The sequence below is a fragment of the Danio aesculapii genome, chromosome 7, assembly GCF_903798145.1.
Source record: "Danio aesculapii chromosome 7, fDanAes4.1, whole genome shotgun sequence".
NCBI classification, from domain to species: Eukaryota; Metazoa; Chordata; class Actinopteri; order Cypriniformes; family Danionidae; genus Danio; species Danio aesculapii.
Window position 1 is genome coordinate 11,168,588 of NC_079441.1, and position 18,824 is coordinate 11,187,411.

At 36.3% G+C, this 18,824-nt stretch overlaps 1 protein-coding gene across 1 annotated transcript in view; it reads left to right on the forward strand.

Moving 5' to 3' along the window:
- The window catches only part of syt7b (synaptotagmin VIIb), a 99,070-nt gene that overhangs the window by 55,349 nt on the left and 24,897 nt on the right, over nt 1–18,824 (forward strand). Inside the window, exon 3 of the mRNA XM_056461035.1 lies at nt 17,727–17,844. Coding sequence (XP_056317010.1) covers nt 17,727–17,844 — 118 coding nt within the window. The remainder of the gene's footprint in view (nt 1–17,726; nt 17,845–18,824) is intronic.

Here is an 18,824-nt window from a genome sequence, read left to right on the forward strand (position 1 = left end):
CATCCACTGTGTAAAACATATGCCGGATAAGTTGGCGGTTCATTCCACTGTGGAGCTAAAGAAAAATGAATGATTGAATTATTTTAAGTACTAACATCTACATATTGTATCGTTTTACCTAGTTATCAGAGACTGATTATCCAAACACAGAAAAACATATTAATAAGATCATCATGCTAATACACACGACACTAAAGTAATTCAATAAACAAAATTTATCAAAATTAGATGTAACATACAACTCTGATGTACATAACCAATGAGAAACAAACTAAAAAAGAACCATAGTAATGTAAACCAAAATAATATATATAAAAAGTGAAGTGTCATGCAGGGCATTCTGGGAAAGTCCATTTATGGTTATTCACCATAGATAATTTGGAAACTTACTGTAAATCAACACAAGATGATAGATAAATAAATAAACACATTAAAAACTGCTTTTATTCTAGCCAAAATAAAACAAAAAGACTTTGTCCAGAAGAAAAAAATTTATAGTACATACTGTGGAAAATTCCTTGCTCTGTTAAATAAGTAGTTTGAACAAGCAGCAGAAGTCTTTTTTTTTCAGTGTGTACTTTGACATTACATGAACAATTTCAAGTTCATTGATACATTTGAATACTTTTTACTAATGCTGGGCAAATTAACACGCTACTAATAATGTAATAACACAGCTGGGGTTTTTTTTTTTCGTTGTTGTTGTTTATAATATTTTGGAACTTCATTGTTCACTGGCTTTAAATACACAAACCAGGAAGCCAAAGTCACAAGAGGTTGGGTGGTTGATTAGCATTGGCTTGGGAAAGGTATCAATCACTCTTTTTAATCAATGAGAGCATTGGAGCTGCTGCTCAGCTCTCACATAAACTGGTCCAGATGGTACAATAACATAAAAGTAGCAAACCTTTAAACAGACTTTTTTAGTAAACAGTGAAGTTGTCAAATATGTCACTACAGCAAAGCATAGTTTTCAAATCACCAATGTACTTCAAGTCAGAAGTAAAGGATCACTTGAATGCAGTACACACCATTGATGCCAGCAAATCACACACCCAAACAGTGACTGAGATAATTTAGGCTTCAGCAGACTCCTTTGGAGAGTTAAGTTACATTTTCAGATAATAAAGAATCTAGTGTGTTTTAGCAACTGGCTTGGTGGAGAGGAATAAGTAAATACTGAGGTGATAAATGCAGTTGATTTTGTTTTTATGTTCTTCATTAGTTATTTATCTTTTGGGGCTGAACTTATCCAACAGAAATTCAGTACAAACATGTACTTCACATAATAAAGTCCCCTGCACAGTAAAACGTTGTTGTTGTTGTTTTCAGGCATTTTACTGGACAACCATGCGATTAATCGCGATATAAAAATGCAAACACTGCCGAGCACTACTTTTTACATTTGCCTGCTTTTTTCATTTCAATCATTTGCAAAGTCATTCTGACCCTGACACAGTTGGCTTTTTTAATTGTTGAAATGGCTGCAATGTGTCATTGGCTTTTAAACTTTGTTTTTTGTGCTCTTTTGTCTGCCAATGACATTTACGTTTCATTTCCACAATCTCACATTTACGTTTGCAGTAGCCGCTTTACTGAAAGAGAGAGATAACAATCAAAAATGTTGTGCAAAATATAATTTTTTATTTTATACGTTAGGACAATTCTAAGGGCCCATACATTTCGGGGGCCCCAGACACATTATCAAGGGTCTGCGCAAACACCCCCCCCCCCCTCCTCCTCTCTCTTCACTTTCATCAGCGATCACTTGTCAGAGGCCTCGTGGCGGCCAGCGGTGCCCCTGGTAGTCCAGTAGGCATTTCATTCAGAAAGAGTGGGAAAAGGATTGTTGCTAGATCAGATATGGATGTGGCCGGAAGTTATCGAGAGTTATTTATATTATTTATTAAATTTCCTATTAATTTTATTTTATTATCATCTACCCCAACCCTAAACCCAACCATCACAGTATTGTAAAAACAGTAGTTGTACGGAGTATTGTTTATGCTATCTATATGAAATTAACCAATATTTTGTATTGTTTAACACCCTAAACCCAACTGTCAAAAAAATATTCATTATTGTTATACAGTGTCATAAAAAATGCTGCTATAATTGATGTGCATATCGTACTTCTGGCCGGCTGCGTATCCGATCTTGACTTTACTCGGGAAAAGGGTTTGGGAAGAGTTATTACAGCCTAACAGACTCCTCATCGTCCTCAAAGTTTGTTGTCAAAACTGACAGTTGGAGGGGCGTTGTTAAGTTTGTATTAGAGAGAACTTAACTGAAAACAAACAGGAAGTGCATTTTCAGATTTCAGTTGAAGATTATAAGAGCAACCTTTTTTTTCTTAATGACATGCACAGATGAATTGTTCACCACAAAACTAGCAATATGAGCTTCTGTAACAAAATCAATGTGATTCGCTTGATTTCATGTGTACTTTAAATAAAAAAAATCCCTCAAATGTTTCATTGGACTGTAGACAGTATTGTTCTGCTCTTTTGTCGCTCCCCAGGGAACTGTTTTCATTGCTTTTTCAGCATGACTCTCTTTACTGGAGACAAATCTGGAGAGCTTTAGTTGTTTTTGCTTTATTCTACAATCGCACTTTCTCCTCTGGGTTCTCAGTGGGCTTCTGGGGATCGTCTGGACATGCTCAGCGGCCCGATGTGGCCCAGCTGTCTGACTGAATTCATGTAACACGGTCTCCGTTCACCTCACCTACACCTCTGTGAAGACCTCTATATACTCGCAGTGAAGTCCTTTTAGGCAACGTTTAGCTGAATAAGGAAATGTGTACCGTGAGCTTTCCTCTCTTACACTGCAAAAGATTTATCTGTAACCTGATTTTTTTTTTGTCTGTGTACAGTTGAAGTCAAAATTATTCACCGTCCTGTGAATTTTCTTTTTAAAATATTTCCCAAATGATGTTTAAAATGAGTTTTTTTTAGGGACGACTTAATTGTTTAATGTTCAATCAATTTATATTTATAAAAACAATTAAGTTAACTTAATCGATTTGTGTTGAGACAACATGAAGGAATTGTGTGGAGCAAAGACATTAGTAAAGTGTTATATACTGTCATCATGGCAAAGACAAAAGAAATGAGTTATTAAAACTATTACATACTAAACTTGCTATTGTCAAGTTTATACTATTATAAAATATAAAGTTTATGAAGCGCTCATTTTAAAACAAACTGAATGAACAAAAGTTTTAGAATGGCAGGTGCAGTATTTGGGGTTGATATCTAGTGATTGAACTAGGTATTGCAGCCCAAATTCAGAATATTAGAGAGCGTTTTTTTGACTCAGCCCTCTGATGACTTGGCGAGACAGTCTTTGCTGCAGCCTGTGGCTTGATGATGTACTGGACCTGCACTGTAAAAAATGTTGGATTCCCAACACAAATCGATTAAGTTAAAGTAATTGCTTTAACAAATTTAAGTGGATTGAACATAAAATTGAATTGAATTGAGCTATCCCAAAAATCCCCAAAAATTGTGTTGTTTCAGCTCATTTTATATACCTAGTTTGAACGAGCAGGAGAAATATTTTTTTTTTTGAGTGTGGTAGTGGACGATCATCTACACATCCCCCAACTCTAAACCCAATCGTCACAGCTTACCTGGTTGCCCCCCAAAAATACAAAATAACTAAATATGTTCATCTGGAGCTGTTTCATTGGGTATATGCGGAGCTAGTGTTTCTTCCCATACTGATAAACTTCCGGTGAACAGTTAACAGACTTTTTTCCATTTCATACGGTTCCTTTTACAGCATCGATGTTGTAATGTAATTACAATACAATCAGTTAAATAGACTTTGGCGTTCATTTAGTTGCTTAAGCATAAAACGAGACAAAAACTGCTCGCACGTGCTCATCAGAATCGGCAGGCTAGCGCAGCAGCTTCATTGAATATACTGGGGTAAAATAAATGTTCATATTTTTAAAAAAAATGTAATTTAATGCAGTGCTTTTTGTACAATCTGAGACACACTTTATATCGGATATCACTCAGCCAGTGGAGATCGCTGATTTTTAAAGAAAACAGACCTTAAACGCGCCGATTTTGCATAGGCATACAGTTCACCGGAAGCGATTAGTGATACAGTTCACCTTAAGCATACTTCGGCATATACCCTATTGTAAATAAACAGTTAAACGGTCAGCAATATGCTTTATTATTATTTACAAAAAAAAATAAAAGTATACATTAGCTGCAAATAAATTAGCAAACAATTTAGCTTATTAAAATTAATATCTATTATAAAGAAATAGAATCAAGTTATCAAATCTCATTATTCTTTTCTTCACTGTATAACTTACACATTCTGATTAAAGAGCAGCGAATGAATCTCTTATTTAGATTTTTCATTAAATGACAGAGGAGACACTTTAAAACTGTACACATCTAACATTAACGTTATAATGAAAGCATTCGATTGCTTTCCTAAGTTTTTATGGTCATTAAGGACAAAACTAGTTGTGTTTGGGGAAAAAAAAACACCAAGATCGACATGTTTAGATGTTATTAATATTAATTATGTTTATGTCTGTTTAAACACGCACCCAAAACCCAGACTCAAATCACGTGTACAGAATCCGTGTACAGAAACAGCATCTATTTATCACTATGAAGTGCGTCAGCTGACAGTCGCGCACGGCTACATGACTGTTTTGAAGATTGTATAGGAGGGGCGGCGGCACCTGTAATGAAAAGGAAGGGAATCGTGCCATTTTTATATTTATTTCAAAGTGTTTTCATGCCTAAATAAAGCGAAAGCGCAGAACAGACTCACATTTAAGAGCGAGGGGCGGCCCCTGGTGGTTCGGTGGTATGGGTTGCATATAGAGAGGATCGGCTCTAATGTTTATTTGCCACCCTTCATTCAAAGATTGAAAATACGGGAGAAATGCGGGAAAATACCTTTACGGGATGATAGCGGGATGATAGAACTGTTAAATACAGGAGAATCCCGGGAAAAACAGGAGGGTTGACAGGTATGCGTCACACAATGCTTAATTTGTGAATTGTGAGGTCCCGGTACAGTAGTAGTATGGCCGTTACCTTAGTGGGCATTACAATGTCCACTGGGTATTGGACCTGGTCTAGTACGTCATCATGATACAGACTGCAGCGAGTACATCCTGGACTTGGCGCACACACAGGTTGCCAGATTAACAACCCAAGCAGCAACGACTATGTCTGACAATCGAGTCTTACACTGAAAGCTGCTCAGCTAATGTTTATATTTGTAATATTTGTATTCTTTACTAACTAAAAACCACCTCATATGGATTTTTATAACTCAAAATCGGTCTCACTTCAAATGCTGCTACTATCCTCTAGAGCAGTGTTTCTCAACCCTGTTCCTGGAGGCACACCAACAGTTCATATTTTGAATGTCTCTCTTATCTGACCCATTAACTTCAGGTTTTGGAGTCTCTTCTAATCCTCTGATGACTTGATTCAGGTGTGTTTGATTAGGGAGAGGTTGAAAATGTGTACTGTTGGTGTGCCTTCAGGAACAGGGTTGGGAAACACTGCTCTAGAGTTTGCCTGCATACGATGAGGCAGACTTTAAGAATTAAATACACTGTTGTCCACCAAGGCAACACAGGGTGCTGAATTCTAACTGTTTAAACTGGCAGTGGGCTGGCTATAGAGACCAAAACAAAGACATTCATTCTGACAGGGATTGCACATTTTCAAAGGAGAAAAATTGCCTTTAGCAATTGTTTATCAGACACACATTTATGTTCACTTAGCATGTTTTTTAAATGTCTGCAAACATACGATGGTATTTTTATGCTTTAGAAGAGTCAAAAAGGTACTACAGCTTCTTTAAAGTAAAATAAAACTGAAAGAGCAGTGTCTGATCCATAAAAATATTCTATATCTCTGAGCATCAAGAAAAGACCAAAACAAAACACATAAGTGCTCTTTAACTATTCAAAATATCATCATTTTCTGTCCTATAAACCAGAATGAATCCACTCTTCCAAAATCCAAACGCCCATGTGCTTAAACGCGGAAATATTGAGAGAAACACACCGCTTCCTCACACACACACACACACGTCCTCAGCACTTCTTCTCCATCCGCACAATTATCAGGCCGGTTTGAAGAGCGCAGGCCACTCTAATGATGCTCCGATGGCTCTGTTCCTGTGTTTGTCTCACCCACTCTTTCCGACATTTGTTTCAGAGAAATGATATCGCCTTTCTGCCGTGTGGCCGATTTGCCAGTAATGATGATGATAATTGCGGACTCATGGAGCACGGCTGAGATTTACTCCCTTAGAATTAATGATCGGTGGATACTCCGCGGTATTGCTTCAGATTAAAAGTCAGGACAACAACACTGACGAGAATGACAACTGGGTTTTTGGTGTGTTTTTGGAGCAGGCTGTGAAATTAGGCTTTGGTGGTACTGTTTTGCATACGTTTTGAAGCATCTTTTATCCACAGTAATAGTGGGATTGCTGGTTTTGCACTCCAGGTCATTCATGTGTTATGCGAGACGGTTTCACTTGAAAAAAGGGGGATTGTTTTCTTTTTCTTCTAATGCACAGAATAACTTTAGAATTACAACTTTCATTAAGGAGTGGTACGGTGGCTCAGTGGTTAGCACTGTCGCCTCACAGCAAGAAGGTCACTGGTTCGAGTCTCGGTTGGGCCAGTTGGCATTTCTGTGTGGAGTTCTGTGTGTGTGTCTCCTCGTGTTGGCGTGGGTTTCCTGCAGGTGCATTCATTCATTCATTCATTCATTTTTATCACCTATTTTCATTTTTATTGGGCTCACATATACAGTTTAATACTAAATTATTTGCTAAACTATTTTATTATTAAATTATTGCATCCTGTAAAATGTTTTTTTTAATATTTTCCAAGAGTAAGGAATTTCCTATTTTACCTTTTCTTCTGGAGAAAGTTTGGCAGACATAAAAGCCGTTCTGTTTGAAACAAAAAAAATGTTTAGGGTCAACATTATTAGAAATGGGCGACGCAGTGGCGCAGTAGGTAGTGCTGTCACCCCTCACAGCAAGAAGGTCGCTGGTTCAAGCCTCGGCTGGGTCAGTTGGTGTTTCTGTGTGGAGTTTGCATGTTCTTCCTGCGTGGGTTTTCTCTGGGTGCTCCAGTTTCCTCCACAGTCCAAAGACATGTGGTACAGGTGAATTGAGAAGGCTAAATTGTCCGTAGTGTGAGTGTGTATGGATGTTTACCAGTGATGGGTTGCAGCTGGAAGGGCATCCGCTGCGTAAAACATGTGCTGGATAAGTTGGCGGTTCATTCCGCTGTGGCGACATCAGATTAATAAAGGGACTAAGCCTAAAAGAAAATTAATGAATTAATTATTAGAAATGATTATTTTTCAATTGCCTACAAACCACTATTGTCCAAACAGTGACTTGCCTAATTAACCTAACTAGTTAACCTAATTATCCTAGTTACACCTTTAAATTGCACTTTAAACTAAACATATGATGGTGTTTTCCCCTGACCTGTGTCATAGTTTCCCCCACAGTCCAAAGACATGCGCTGTAGGTAAATTGGATGAACTATAATTGGCTGAGTGAGTGAGTTATGGATGTTTCCCAGTACTGGGTTGCGGCTGGAAAGGCATCCTCTGTGTAAAACATATACCGAATAGTTGGCGGTTTATTCCACTGTGGTGACCCCTGATAAATAAGAGACTAAGTCGAAGGAAAATGAATGAACTTACATTCTGTGCATTGATTGCACGATGCATTATTTGTAATTATCTGTGATGTTTACCAGAATATCCAAGTCATTGCACCTGCTTTAAAGAAACTTGTCTTTAAGTTTTTGTTGTTGTCGTTGTCATTGTTGTTGTTTGCAAACATCTGCATAACAATTCAGAAGAGCCTGATCTAACATCTGGGGCCTGTTCCATAAACCAAGCTTAGAGAAAAAGCCAGGCTTGTTTTGGAAAGTCAGGCAGGTTTATTAATCAAATTTAAGATAGTTCAAACTCAGTTACTCTGGCAACTTATGCTGGGAAACTAGCCTGGTCTGGGGCAGGTTAACCTTTAGGCTAAGTCTTAAGTTCAAGCTTAATCAAAGTAATGTTAACATTCACCTACTGTAATTTCATGCCATTTTAATTCACTTAACCTCTTAATAATGATTAAAACTTTATAGTCACTTAATAGTAAATATCTATACACCAAACATCTGTTATACATATCATACGATAATACATTTAAATTTAAATAAGTTATTGCAAACAATAAAACACAAACTTCAACATTTCAACTATATTTTTAATTTATTTATGTTTCTATGTAGATTTTTTTCTTCTGTTTTTCCCCCCCCAACATATTAATTTAGATGTATTCATTTAATGACTGCAATCTTTAGTTTGTTTGTGTTAGATTAGTTTCAAATTTTGCTTTGGTTCTGAATAATCTAATGTATATGCACAAACATATTGTAAAGCACCCTGAAGAAATGTAATGATTTAAAAGAGAGATCTGTATATATATATATATATATATATATATATATATATATATATATATATATATATATATATATATATATATATATATATATATATATATATATATATATGAATGAATGACAAAAAATAATAAAGAAAATGATATTAAGAAAGAAAGCACTGACTGATATAAAGAAGTAGGCTACATTCCGTAAAGAATGTCTTTAAAGCTGTAAACCCTGAGTGGAATAATCGGGAGATGATCCGGGCCGAGCAGTAGGCTCACTTTAATACAAAGATATTTTCTCAATGGTCGCAGGAAACCCAAGTGTCAAAGGGAAAGCAGCAATTTGCAGAGGATTCAGGAGCAAATTAAAATTCCTGCCGCTTGTGTGTGCACGGCTCTTTGTACGCATCATTTTAAACTTAATGTGCTGACGTTAAGCACATTTTGAATGTTACTGGAAGCCTGAAATGCATTAAAATGTTTTCTTGCAAGCAACAGTGGGCAGTAAGCGCACATTCTCTCTTTCTCTCTCACGCGCATGCGCAAGAACAATTTCAATGTATTGTGACATATTTAATTTAACGTTAGTAGGCCTAAATAATGGTCTATATTTTAAAATCTGCAATTTCTTGTCAGCCTTCTCTTGCTTTGTTGCAACCGTACTGTACTTTTTGATTATTATATTTAAATTATTACATGTTTGAACTCTAATAACAAACGCCGCTTACTCGCTGTGAACAGCTGTGTCTCATTTCAGAGCTCTTTCCATTCTCGTTGTACACAACATAATCGATGCATCTTTGCTAGACCTTCAGGGTTTCACGACAGTAATGTGCACGAGCAGTAATCTGGATTATTTAAACTGAACTCAGATTAGTTTGATCAAATGATCTTCAATTTGCTGTTATGGAACCAATTTAAGCATAGACGTTTAGTTCGACTCATTGAAGTCAGGTTTTTTTACTTTAATCCTCGCTTTTCTAAACCACTTTTATGAAACAGCCCACTGATCTAACATATTAATGTTATCTAAAAGCCCCCTTATATATCAAACACTAAAAGCTCAAACCGAGTTAATTCCAGCCATGTGTGGATGTTGTGTTGTCGTGTCTTACTTTATTGTCATTCACATGTATTTAAACACAGAATGTAATTTCAAGAGTTCCCACTTAGATATGCTTGGCGTATAAAGCAGGTTTGACATGCTGTCCCGGGAGAGAACCCTGAGCTCGGAGATATTTGAGCCCAGGGCTCCCGCCCAGTCGATAAGCATATCAGGAGATCCGAGATCAGGTAGGTCTCGAGAGCTCCCCCTTTAGAAAAGGGAGGAAAAGGAGGAGATGGGGTGGAAGGGGGGATTTTTCCAAACGAAGATAGAACAGTAGGAAGAAAATGATCCATTTATAGTAAACTAGGATCACTCTGATTGGATTATTACTGATTACAGATGAGTGGCCAGACGTGCTCAATCATATCACGTGCTCCTCTCAAAATTAGTTTATGAAACTTCACTTTGTAGCATTGCTTCTTCAGTTTCAATACAAAAGTCACCCTAAACATTCATTCATTCATTCATCCTTCAGCTTGGTCCCTTTATTCATCTGGGGTCGCCACAGCGGAATGAACCGCTAACTTATCCAGCATATGTTTTGCTCTTCCAGTACTGGAAAACATCCATACACACTCATTCACACATATACACTATGCCAACTGACCCAGCCAGGACTCGAACCAGCGACCTTCTTGCTGTTAGGTGACAGTGCTAACCACTGAGCTACGGTGCCACCTGTTTAAAACTTTTATATTTTAAAAAATGTTTTAAAATCTTCTCTTCTCTACAGAGCAATGGATAGATAAAAAAATAAATCATTCAAATTTGACAGGACCAATCATTTTGTTAATAGTAATAATGAAATAATAGTGCCATAAAGTGTCTTAAAGTCAAGCTAGTCAGTTATAAATCTTATTTTCCTCTTGAATTGTTCAACCGGGTTATAAATAATCACCCAGCCGGTCGTCTCCTGTCACCCAGAGAGCCACACGTCAATCCAGATCCAGACTGTATTTATACACCTGATGTAACAGTGGCATAATATATTCACTCTCCTTTAGGTCACTTTACTAAGAAAGCGGCGCCTGCCAGTTAAATGAATGCAAATGCAATCATTTTGTTTTGCGTTTTAATCCACTTCTGACCTTGGGATCACAATAGACGCTCTTTAAACACGCTTGCGAAGGTTATAACAACTTTAAATCTGATGCTTACACAATCTTCGTTCAGCCCTGCGGGAGGCATTAATGCAGTGAAGGCTGTAATGACCTCCTGATCTTACACCAATGGAGGACACATAAAACCTTAAGTATGGATGCTGACAAAGCCCACATCTCTTCCAGAAAAGCCCCCGGGATGCTCACTTATGCTTATGTAAAAAAAAAAAAAATCCACAGGAAACCTTGGATATTGCATAATTGATATGGTGGGAGGAAACATATTCCCTGTGTGCTTGGGATGTGCATGTCTTGGAAAGAGGGAAGGGAACATCATAAGCGGTTTCAAGAAAATACTATGATTTTCGAGTGGTTCTACATATATATGAGCTTCTTTTTTCTGTTGAACACAAAACAAGATGTTTTGAAGAATGCTGGAAATCTGTAACCACTGACTTCCATTAGAGGAAAACAAGTCTGTTTATCGGCTTAGTCTCTTTAGTAATCTGGGGTCGCCACATTGGAATGAACCGCCAACTTATCCAGCATATTTTTTACACAGCGGAAGCCTTTCCAGCTGCAATCCATCACTGGGAAACATCCATACACAGTCATTCACACACATACACTATGATCAATTTTAGCATACCCAATTCACCTGTACCACATGTCTTTAGACTGAGTTGGGGTTGGAGGACAGAATGTGTACAGTCTGTAAAAATTGTATAAAACATTATAAAAAATATCACAGATGAGAAGTATCACTAAAAGATGCGGTTGTGTGTGTGTCTGTGTGTGTGTGGATCATTTCTCTTCAGATGTTATGTCTATATGACTAGTCTTCATGAGTCTGTCTGTCAGTCTCCAGTCGTTTTTCCTCATCTTTCACTTCTGCTGCTCCTGTCGTCTCCGCAGTCGTTGCTGTGCCAACAGCACTTGTTTCTTCACTCTTTCTTTCTTTCCCTGGGGATGAAAAGTCACAGGCGTCTGTCGGTCTCCCCCCTCTGGCAGACGCTGCTACAACCTCTATTAGTGCTGGACCACTGCAGCTCCACTGTCACACTTCTGTTAGCACACATTTGCTCAGCGCTCATTCTGGGTTTTAAGGTTAGGGTTAGATTAGGGAGCTGCTCGTTTTTCGAGAGCAGCTTTAACAAAAATAATTGTTGTTGAAGTCAAAATGATTAGCCCTCCTGTGAATTTTTCTTTTCTTTTTTAAATATTTCCCAAATTATGATTTCACAGTATTTTCACAGTGTTTTCTATAATATTTTTTTCTTCTGGAGGTCTTATTTGTTTTATTTCAGCTAGAATAAATGCAGTTTTTAATTTCAAAATTCAATATTATAACCATATATTATATGTGTGTGTGTTTAAAAATATCTAATAGATGTCCAAACTTAGATGTCTAATTTAGATGTCTTTAATGTTTAATAAAGGCTGTTTAATAAATTAATTATTAAAAAGGCTAGGTTGTTGCAACACGATGTTGGGTAAAATATGGCCAAACCCAACTATTGGGTTAAAAGGTGTCGTTTAAATTTCATTGTACATATGTGAAGTGTGTTGATGGTTAGTCTATTTTTAGACTATTATTAGACGTCTATAAGATTTTTCATACCAGTTTTAGCCTTCTTTTAACCAAGAAATCCAAGTTTGAATGTTTATTTGAAGTATTTTAGGGCGGCATGGGGACTCAGTGGTTAGCACTGTCGCCTCACAGAAAGAAAGTCACTGGTTCGAGCCACGGCTGGACCAGTTGGTATTTCTGAGTTTGCAAGTCCTCTCTGTGTTGGCGTGGGTTTCCTCCGTGTGCTCCGGTTTCCCCCACCTGTGCTATGGGTGAATTGGATGCGCGTGTGTGTGTGTGTGTGTGTGTGTGTGTGTGTGTGCGTGTGTGTGTGTGTGTGTGTGTGTGTGTGTGTGTGTGTGTGAGTGAATGTGTGTGTATGTGTGTGTATGTGTGTGTGTGCATGCGTGCGTGCGTGCGTACGTGTGTGTGTGCGTGCATGTGTGTATTTGTGAATGAGTGTGTATGGATGTTTCCCAGTACTGGGTTGTAGTTGGAAGGGCATTCGCTGCGTAAAACACATGTTGGAGTAGTTGGCAGTTCATTCCACTGTGACAACCCTTGATTTCTAAGCCGAATGAATAAATAGACGTATTTAAACAGGAAAACGTATTCATGTACAATACATTGTATTCATGTATTGTATTCATGTATTCATCCAATAGACATACCATGAAATGGACAGGAATTAATGACTATAAAAAATGCTGGGTTGTTGTAACACAATGTTGGGTAAAATATGGGCAAACCCAACCATTGGGTGAAAGGGTGTCATTTAAGCTTCACTGTACATGCGTGAAGTGTGTCTATTTCTAGACAATTCTAGTCTATTTTTAGATTATTGTTAGACGTCTATTAGATTTTTCACTGACAGGCCAAATTTAGCCTTGTTTTAGCCAAGAAATCTAAGTTTGATGTTTATTTGATGTATTTTAAACAGAAAAATGTATTCATCCTCTTGATAGGACATGAAAAAAGGTTTGTGAATAAAGTTGTGTTATTTCAGATTAACCAAACAGCAAACTTAATTTTTTTGAGTGTACTGTGCCTTTAAAGAGCCCCTATTTTGCATTATTAAAAGTCATATTTTAGTTTTGGGGGTCTCCAGCAACAGGCTGATATACATGCAAGGTCAAAAAACATTTATAATGTGCATTTATTTTATCCTAATTATCCCAGCGACCCCAATATGATTTGTTCAGTGATTCATTTGTTCCCAAACCCTTCCCTTGTGTGACACTATTTTGCGCTGATTTTGTCCGATGACCCAGTCTGTTGTGATTGGTCGGCTGAGTTCAGCGCGATTCAACCTTTTTGTGGACTTTAGTAAAGAACCGAGTACTGCACATTTTATGTTGCTAGGCAACCACTGTATCAACAATTTTGGTCCTTTTCTGCACAAAGATCACAACTGCAGGTGCACAGAGCACGCCGTCAAAAACATGAGGTGCAGCAGCCGGTTAAACAGTGCAAAATATTTGATGCCAGTAGAAGACCGCTCTTAAAAGCAGCCTCTCAGTATAAACAATGCATTCGGTGTGATCAACTCCTAAGGCAATGTCTTTGAAACAAAGGCAGCATATTCATGCAAGCTACTTCTTTTTAGAGCTTTAGAAAAGTCAAGAACACATGTATGAAACTAATGCCTTAAAACATAGGCAGCCAACTAGTGATTTAATCATGTTTGCAGAGGCAATCGACTCTTGTTTTTGTTTAGTATACAATTAAGGACAATTACTTCCTCAAAAGCCCCAAAAATCATTAATTAAGGCATTAAGAGCTTGGTAAGTTCCTTCAAAATCACTACCAAGTAAGTGGAATTGAAAATCGAGCTGGAATCGTTCCATTCAAGATTACATCCCATTAGTTTCCTGTCCCGAAGGAGTTTTAATCAGTCTTTGTGTCTCCAACACTTAAGAATACGTTTGGTAATTTATATGTTGGGAACCGTTTCATACATATTTGACATTTTATTTGACTGTGTTTAACAGGTATGAGTTATACCTGATGAATGCTTTATAATGTGTTTTTACTTGTTTTATAATATATGATAAATGGTTTATAGTCTGCTGTAAAACAATTGAATGCATTAATCCCATGTCAAAGGAAAAAACACATAAACAATATGTGAGCGGATGTGTGAGCAGTCTTTAGTGGTTTCCTGTGAGATTTCATAATAAACATACACAAATGTTTTACATGTCAATATACATTTCAAATTAAGCAATTGTTTAGTAACACGCAGTTGTGTTAGATACATACAAAAACAACACATCTGTGAGTCTACTTTTTTAGAACACAGGAGACATGGTGGCTCAGTGGTTAGCACTGTCACCTCGCAGCAAGAAGGTCGCTGGTTCGAGCCCAGGCTGGGCCAGTTGGCATGTCTGTGTGGAGTTTGCATGTTCTCACCGTGTTGGCATGGGTTACCTCGAGGTGCTCCGGTTTCCCTTACAGTCCAAACACATGTGCTATAGGTGAATTGAATAAACTAAATTGGCCGTAGTGAATGTGGGTGTGTGTGGATGTTTCCTAGTATTGGATTGCAGCTGGAAGGGCATCCGCTGTTTAAACATTTGCTGGATAAGTTGGCGGTTCATTCCACTGTGGCGACTCCTTAGGAATAAAGGGACTAAGTCGAAGGCAAATGACTGAATGAATTTTTATAACAGATTTTATAACTCAACATGTGTTGTCTCTGAGCACACTCAGGACATGTGTATTAAGAGGCTCTCAACACATATGTTTTAGAGGCTTTCCTAAAAATGCATTCTGTTGCGTTATATTGTTTCTTTTATTTTGTTTATGACTTTTATTTTTGTCTATAATCTGGGAATAGAACGAGAACAGGAAATGATGCAAGCCAGACTCATCTCATTTCAGATTCATTCAACTTTCCGGCCCTGGCATCTGATATCTCTCTGTTTTTCAGACTCCATCCATCTGCATCTGTTTCCTCTCCAGAATTCTTCCTTTAGATGATAAACTTGTTTGTGCGTTGGCTTTCTTTTGATTCGAACACTCTTTAATAGAAAAAAGCAACCCCATTGTTTTATCTCAGTGATTTTCCCATCTTTTTATCTCCTCGCCGTTGTGAGCTGAGTAAATACTGCCCGTAATGCTTGCCTTGCCTCACAGCACCATTTCTGTTGTGTCCTTTTCTCGTGCACTTCATCTCAGCCAGAACATTGTAGCATTTATTATTTATCCCAAATCTCCACAGAACTGTAATTTCCTTGTATTACAACTATGGTGCTTTTTTCTTAGCTCCTCAGTGAGGACAAAGGTCAGACTGTGCAGTATCACTAAGGCTCGAATACCTAGTCAACTGCATAAACAGGCAGCATCCTAACTGAGTGCTTTTCTCAATAATCAACTGCTATTAGCTTTTTATTTCTGTACATGCATTAAAGTGGGATATTTGTCAGCAAAAGCACAGGTTAATAAAGGGATAGTTCACCCAAAAATGAAAATATTGTCATAATATGCTAATCTTTTACTTGTTCAACCCCTTGGTTTTTGTTGAACACAAAAGAAGATATTCTGAAGAATGTTGCAGATGAACAGACATCTGTTGTAGGAACAAGTCAATGGCATTTTTTTCCAAGAAACCAAGTAAATTATGTCAGTTCTGAGATTTTGGGCTTTTTAACTTTTTGTAAAGTGTTTGGGGGGTTTTCAGTCTAAAGAAAAGTACTGAAATACTGAAATATATACATTTTTGTCACTTAAAGGGGCTAGTTCACCCAAAAATGAAAATTATGTTGTTATTTGCTCACTCTTTATTTGTTTTTAAGTCTTTACAAATTTCCTTCAAGATATTTTGAAGAAAGCTGAAAACCTGTAACTTCCATAGTTAGATAAATATCAATGTTAACTTATCAATTTGTGTCTGTAGATTTTAATTACAAAACATATTTTACAGACCAGTTCCTCATGTCAAATAAAAAAGCCATACATCTCCAGTTTAGGAGGACTTTCATACACCCAACATTGCAGTATGTTGAGATCTGCATTCTTTAGACTTTACTGGAGGATTTGATCATTCATTCATTCATTTTTGTTTGGCTTAATCCCTGATTTATCAGGGTTCGTCACAGTGGAATGAACCACCAACTCCTCTGGCAAATGTTTTACGCAGCGGATGCCTTCCCAGCTGCAACTCAGGACTGGGAAATAATTTGACCATGCATAACAAGATTTTTTTTCTTCTTCTGTCTCTAAATTGTGAAGTGAAAAGAAAAGAATTCCAATTACTTTTATTTACTGTAAACTCCAATGTAAATAAAAAAAATCAAGTAGAACTTTGAATGTTGACTTACTCCAATGTTAAGATTTTTGCGCTATATATATAAAACTTTGGATGTATAATGACAAATATTAGTAAAAAAAAAAGACAAAAAAGTATGTGTCTATATATATATATATATATATATATATATATATATATATATATATATATATATATATATATATATATATATGTATGTATGTATATATGTATGTATATATATGTATGTATGAATGTATATATATATATATATAGCCCCCCTTTGAATTTTTTTTTTCTTTTTAAATATTTCCCAAATGATGTTTAACAGAGCAAGGAAATTTTCACAGTATGTCTGATAATATTTTTTCTTCTGGAGAAAGTCTTATTTGTTTTATTTCAGCTAGAATAAAAGCAGTTTTAAATTTTTTATGAACTATTTTAAGGTCAAAATTATTAGCCCCTTTAAGCTATATATTTTTCGACTGTCTGCAGAACAAACCATCATTATACAATAACTTGCCTAATTACCCTAACCTGCATAGTTAACCTAATTAACCTAGTTAAGCCTTTAAATGTCACTTTAAGCTGTATAGAAGTGTCTTGAAAGATATCTAGTCAAATATTATTTACTGTCATCATGGCAAAGAGAAAATAAATAAGTTATTAGAAATGAGTAATTAAAACTATTATGTTTAGAAATGTGTTGAAAAAAATCTGCTCTCCGTTAAACAGAAATAGGGGAAAAATAAACAAGGGCTAATAATTCAGGGGGGCTAATAATTCTGACTTTAACTGTATATATATATTCCTCTACTTGTTCCAAATCTTTATGAGTGTTTTTATTCTGTTGGACGCAAAATAACATGTTTTAAAGAAAGCGGAAAACCTGTAACCATCAACTACCATTACTACTGAAGTCAATGGTTAGAGATTTTCAGTTTTCTTTAAAATATCGTCTTTAGTGTAACAGAATAAAGAAAGTCAAACAGGTTTAGAGCAAGTGACAGAATAGTAAATGATGACTGGATTTTCAGTTTTTGCGTCAACTATTCCTTTAATTACAGGCAACTCAAGCAATGTATGACTTTAAATATATACACATGAAATGAATATGACGGCAGTATTTGAATGGTATTTTAATGTTCCATGCTATAACAAGTGACAGTTTTTTTTCTTGTGGTTGTTCTTCAGATCTAACAAACCCGGCAGCAGTCCTAAAGGCCAGACCCCAGACGAGAGTCATCGGCGGACAGACGCCAACTCATCCGTCTCAGACCTGGCCAACTCTGTCACCAGTGACATGCTGATGGTAATGAGAACGTTTGTCTGTGTACTCTGTACTCTGGATTTACACAACATAAACAAAAAAATAAACATTGAGGCTATATTCTAAATTATAGCCAACAATTCCAGGTTTTCTATTTTATTTATCATAGTTCACATCTCACAGTTCTGACTTTCCCCATGTGCAAAAAAGCAAAACAAAACAGAAAGGAAAGGAAATAAAATTGCAGATCTTTAAAGAGTTTAAGTTTTATAACTTCAAGTTTATATTTTGCAGGTTTGACTTCATCTCACAATTCCAAATTTATAAAATCAGATTTCACAATTCTGGGATTATATTTCACAATAATAAAATTACATCTCACATTTCTGAATTTATATATCTCACAGTTTCTTGTCTGTGTGATTTCTTTTTTTTTTGTTTAAGTTTAAATCGTACAGATGTTGTTTTATATCTCACAATCATAAGTTTATTTCTCATTATTTCTAGTTTTTAACTTGCAATTTTAAGTTTTTATCTGACAATTATGTTTGCGTCTCACAATTCCTGTTTTATATATAGCAACTCCAAGCTTATATATCATCATTTCCAAGTTTATATGCCACAATTTTTAGTTCCAATCTCACATTTACAAATTTCCGAGTTGTTATCTCATAATTCTAAGTCTTTATCTTGAAATTCTGCATTTCAATCTCATAAATCAGTTTATATTTGTACATTTGACTTTATCTCACAATTCTGAGTGTATGTCTCAAAATTAAGATATTATGTCTAACAATTGTGAGTTTAAATGTCACAATTCTGAGTTTATTATCTCATAGTTTTTTTCTGAGTTTACATCGAACAGTTCTGAGTTTAAATCTTACAGTTGCGGTTTTATATCACACAATCATAAGTTTATTTCTCATAATATCTAGTATAATTTCTAACAATGCAATTTTGAGTTTTAATCTGACATTTGTTTCAGTCTCACAAATCCAGTTTTATATCTTGCAATTCCAAGC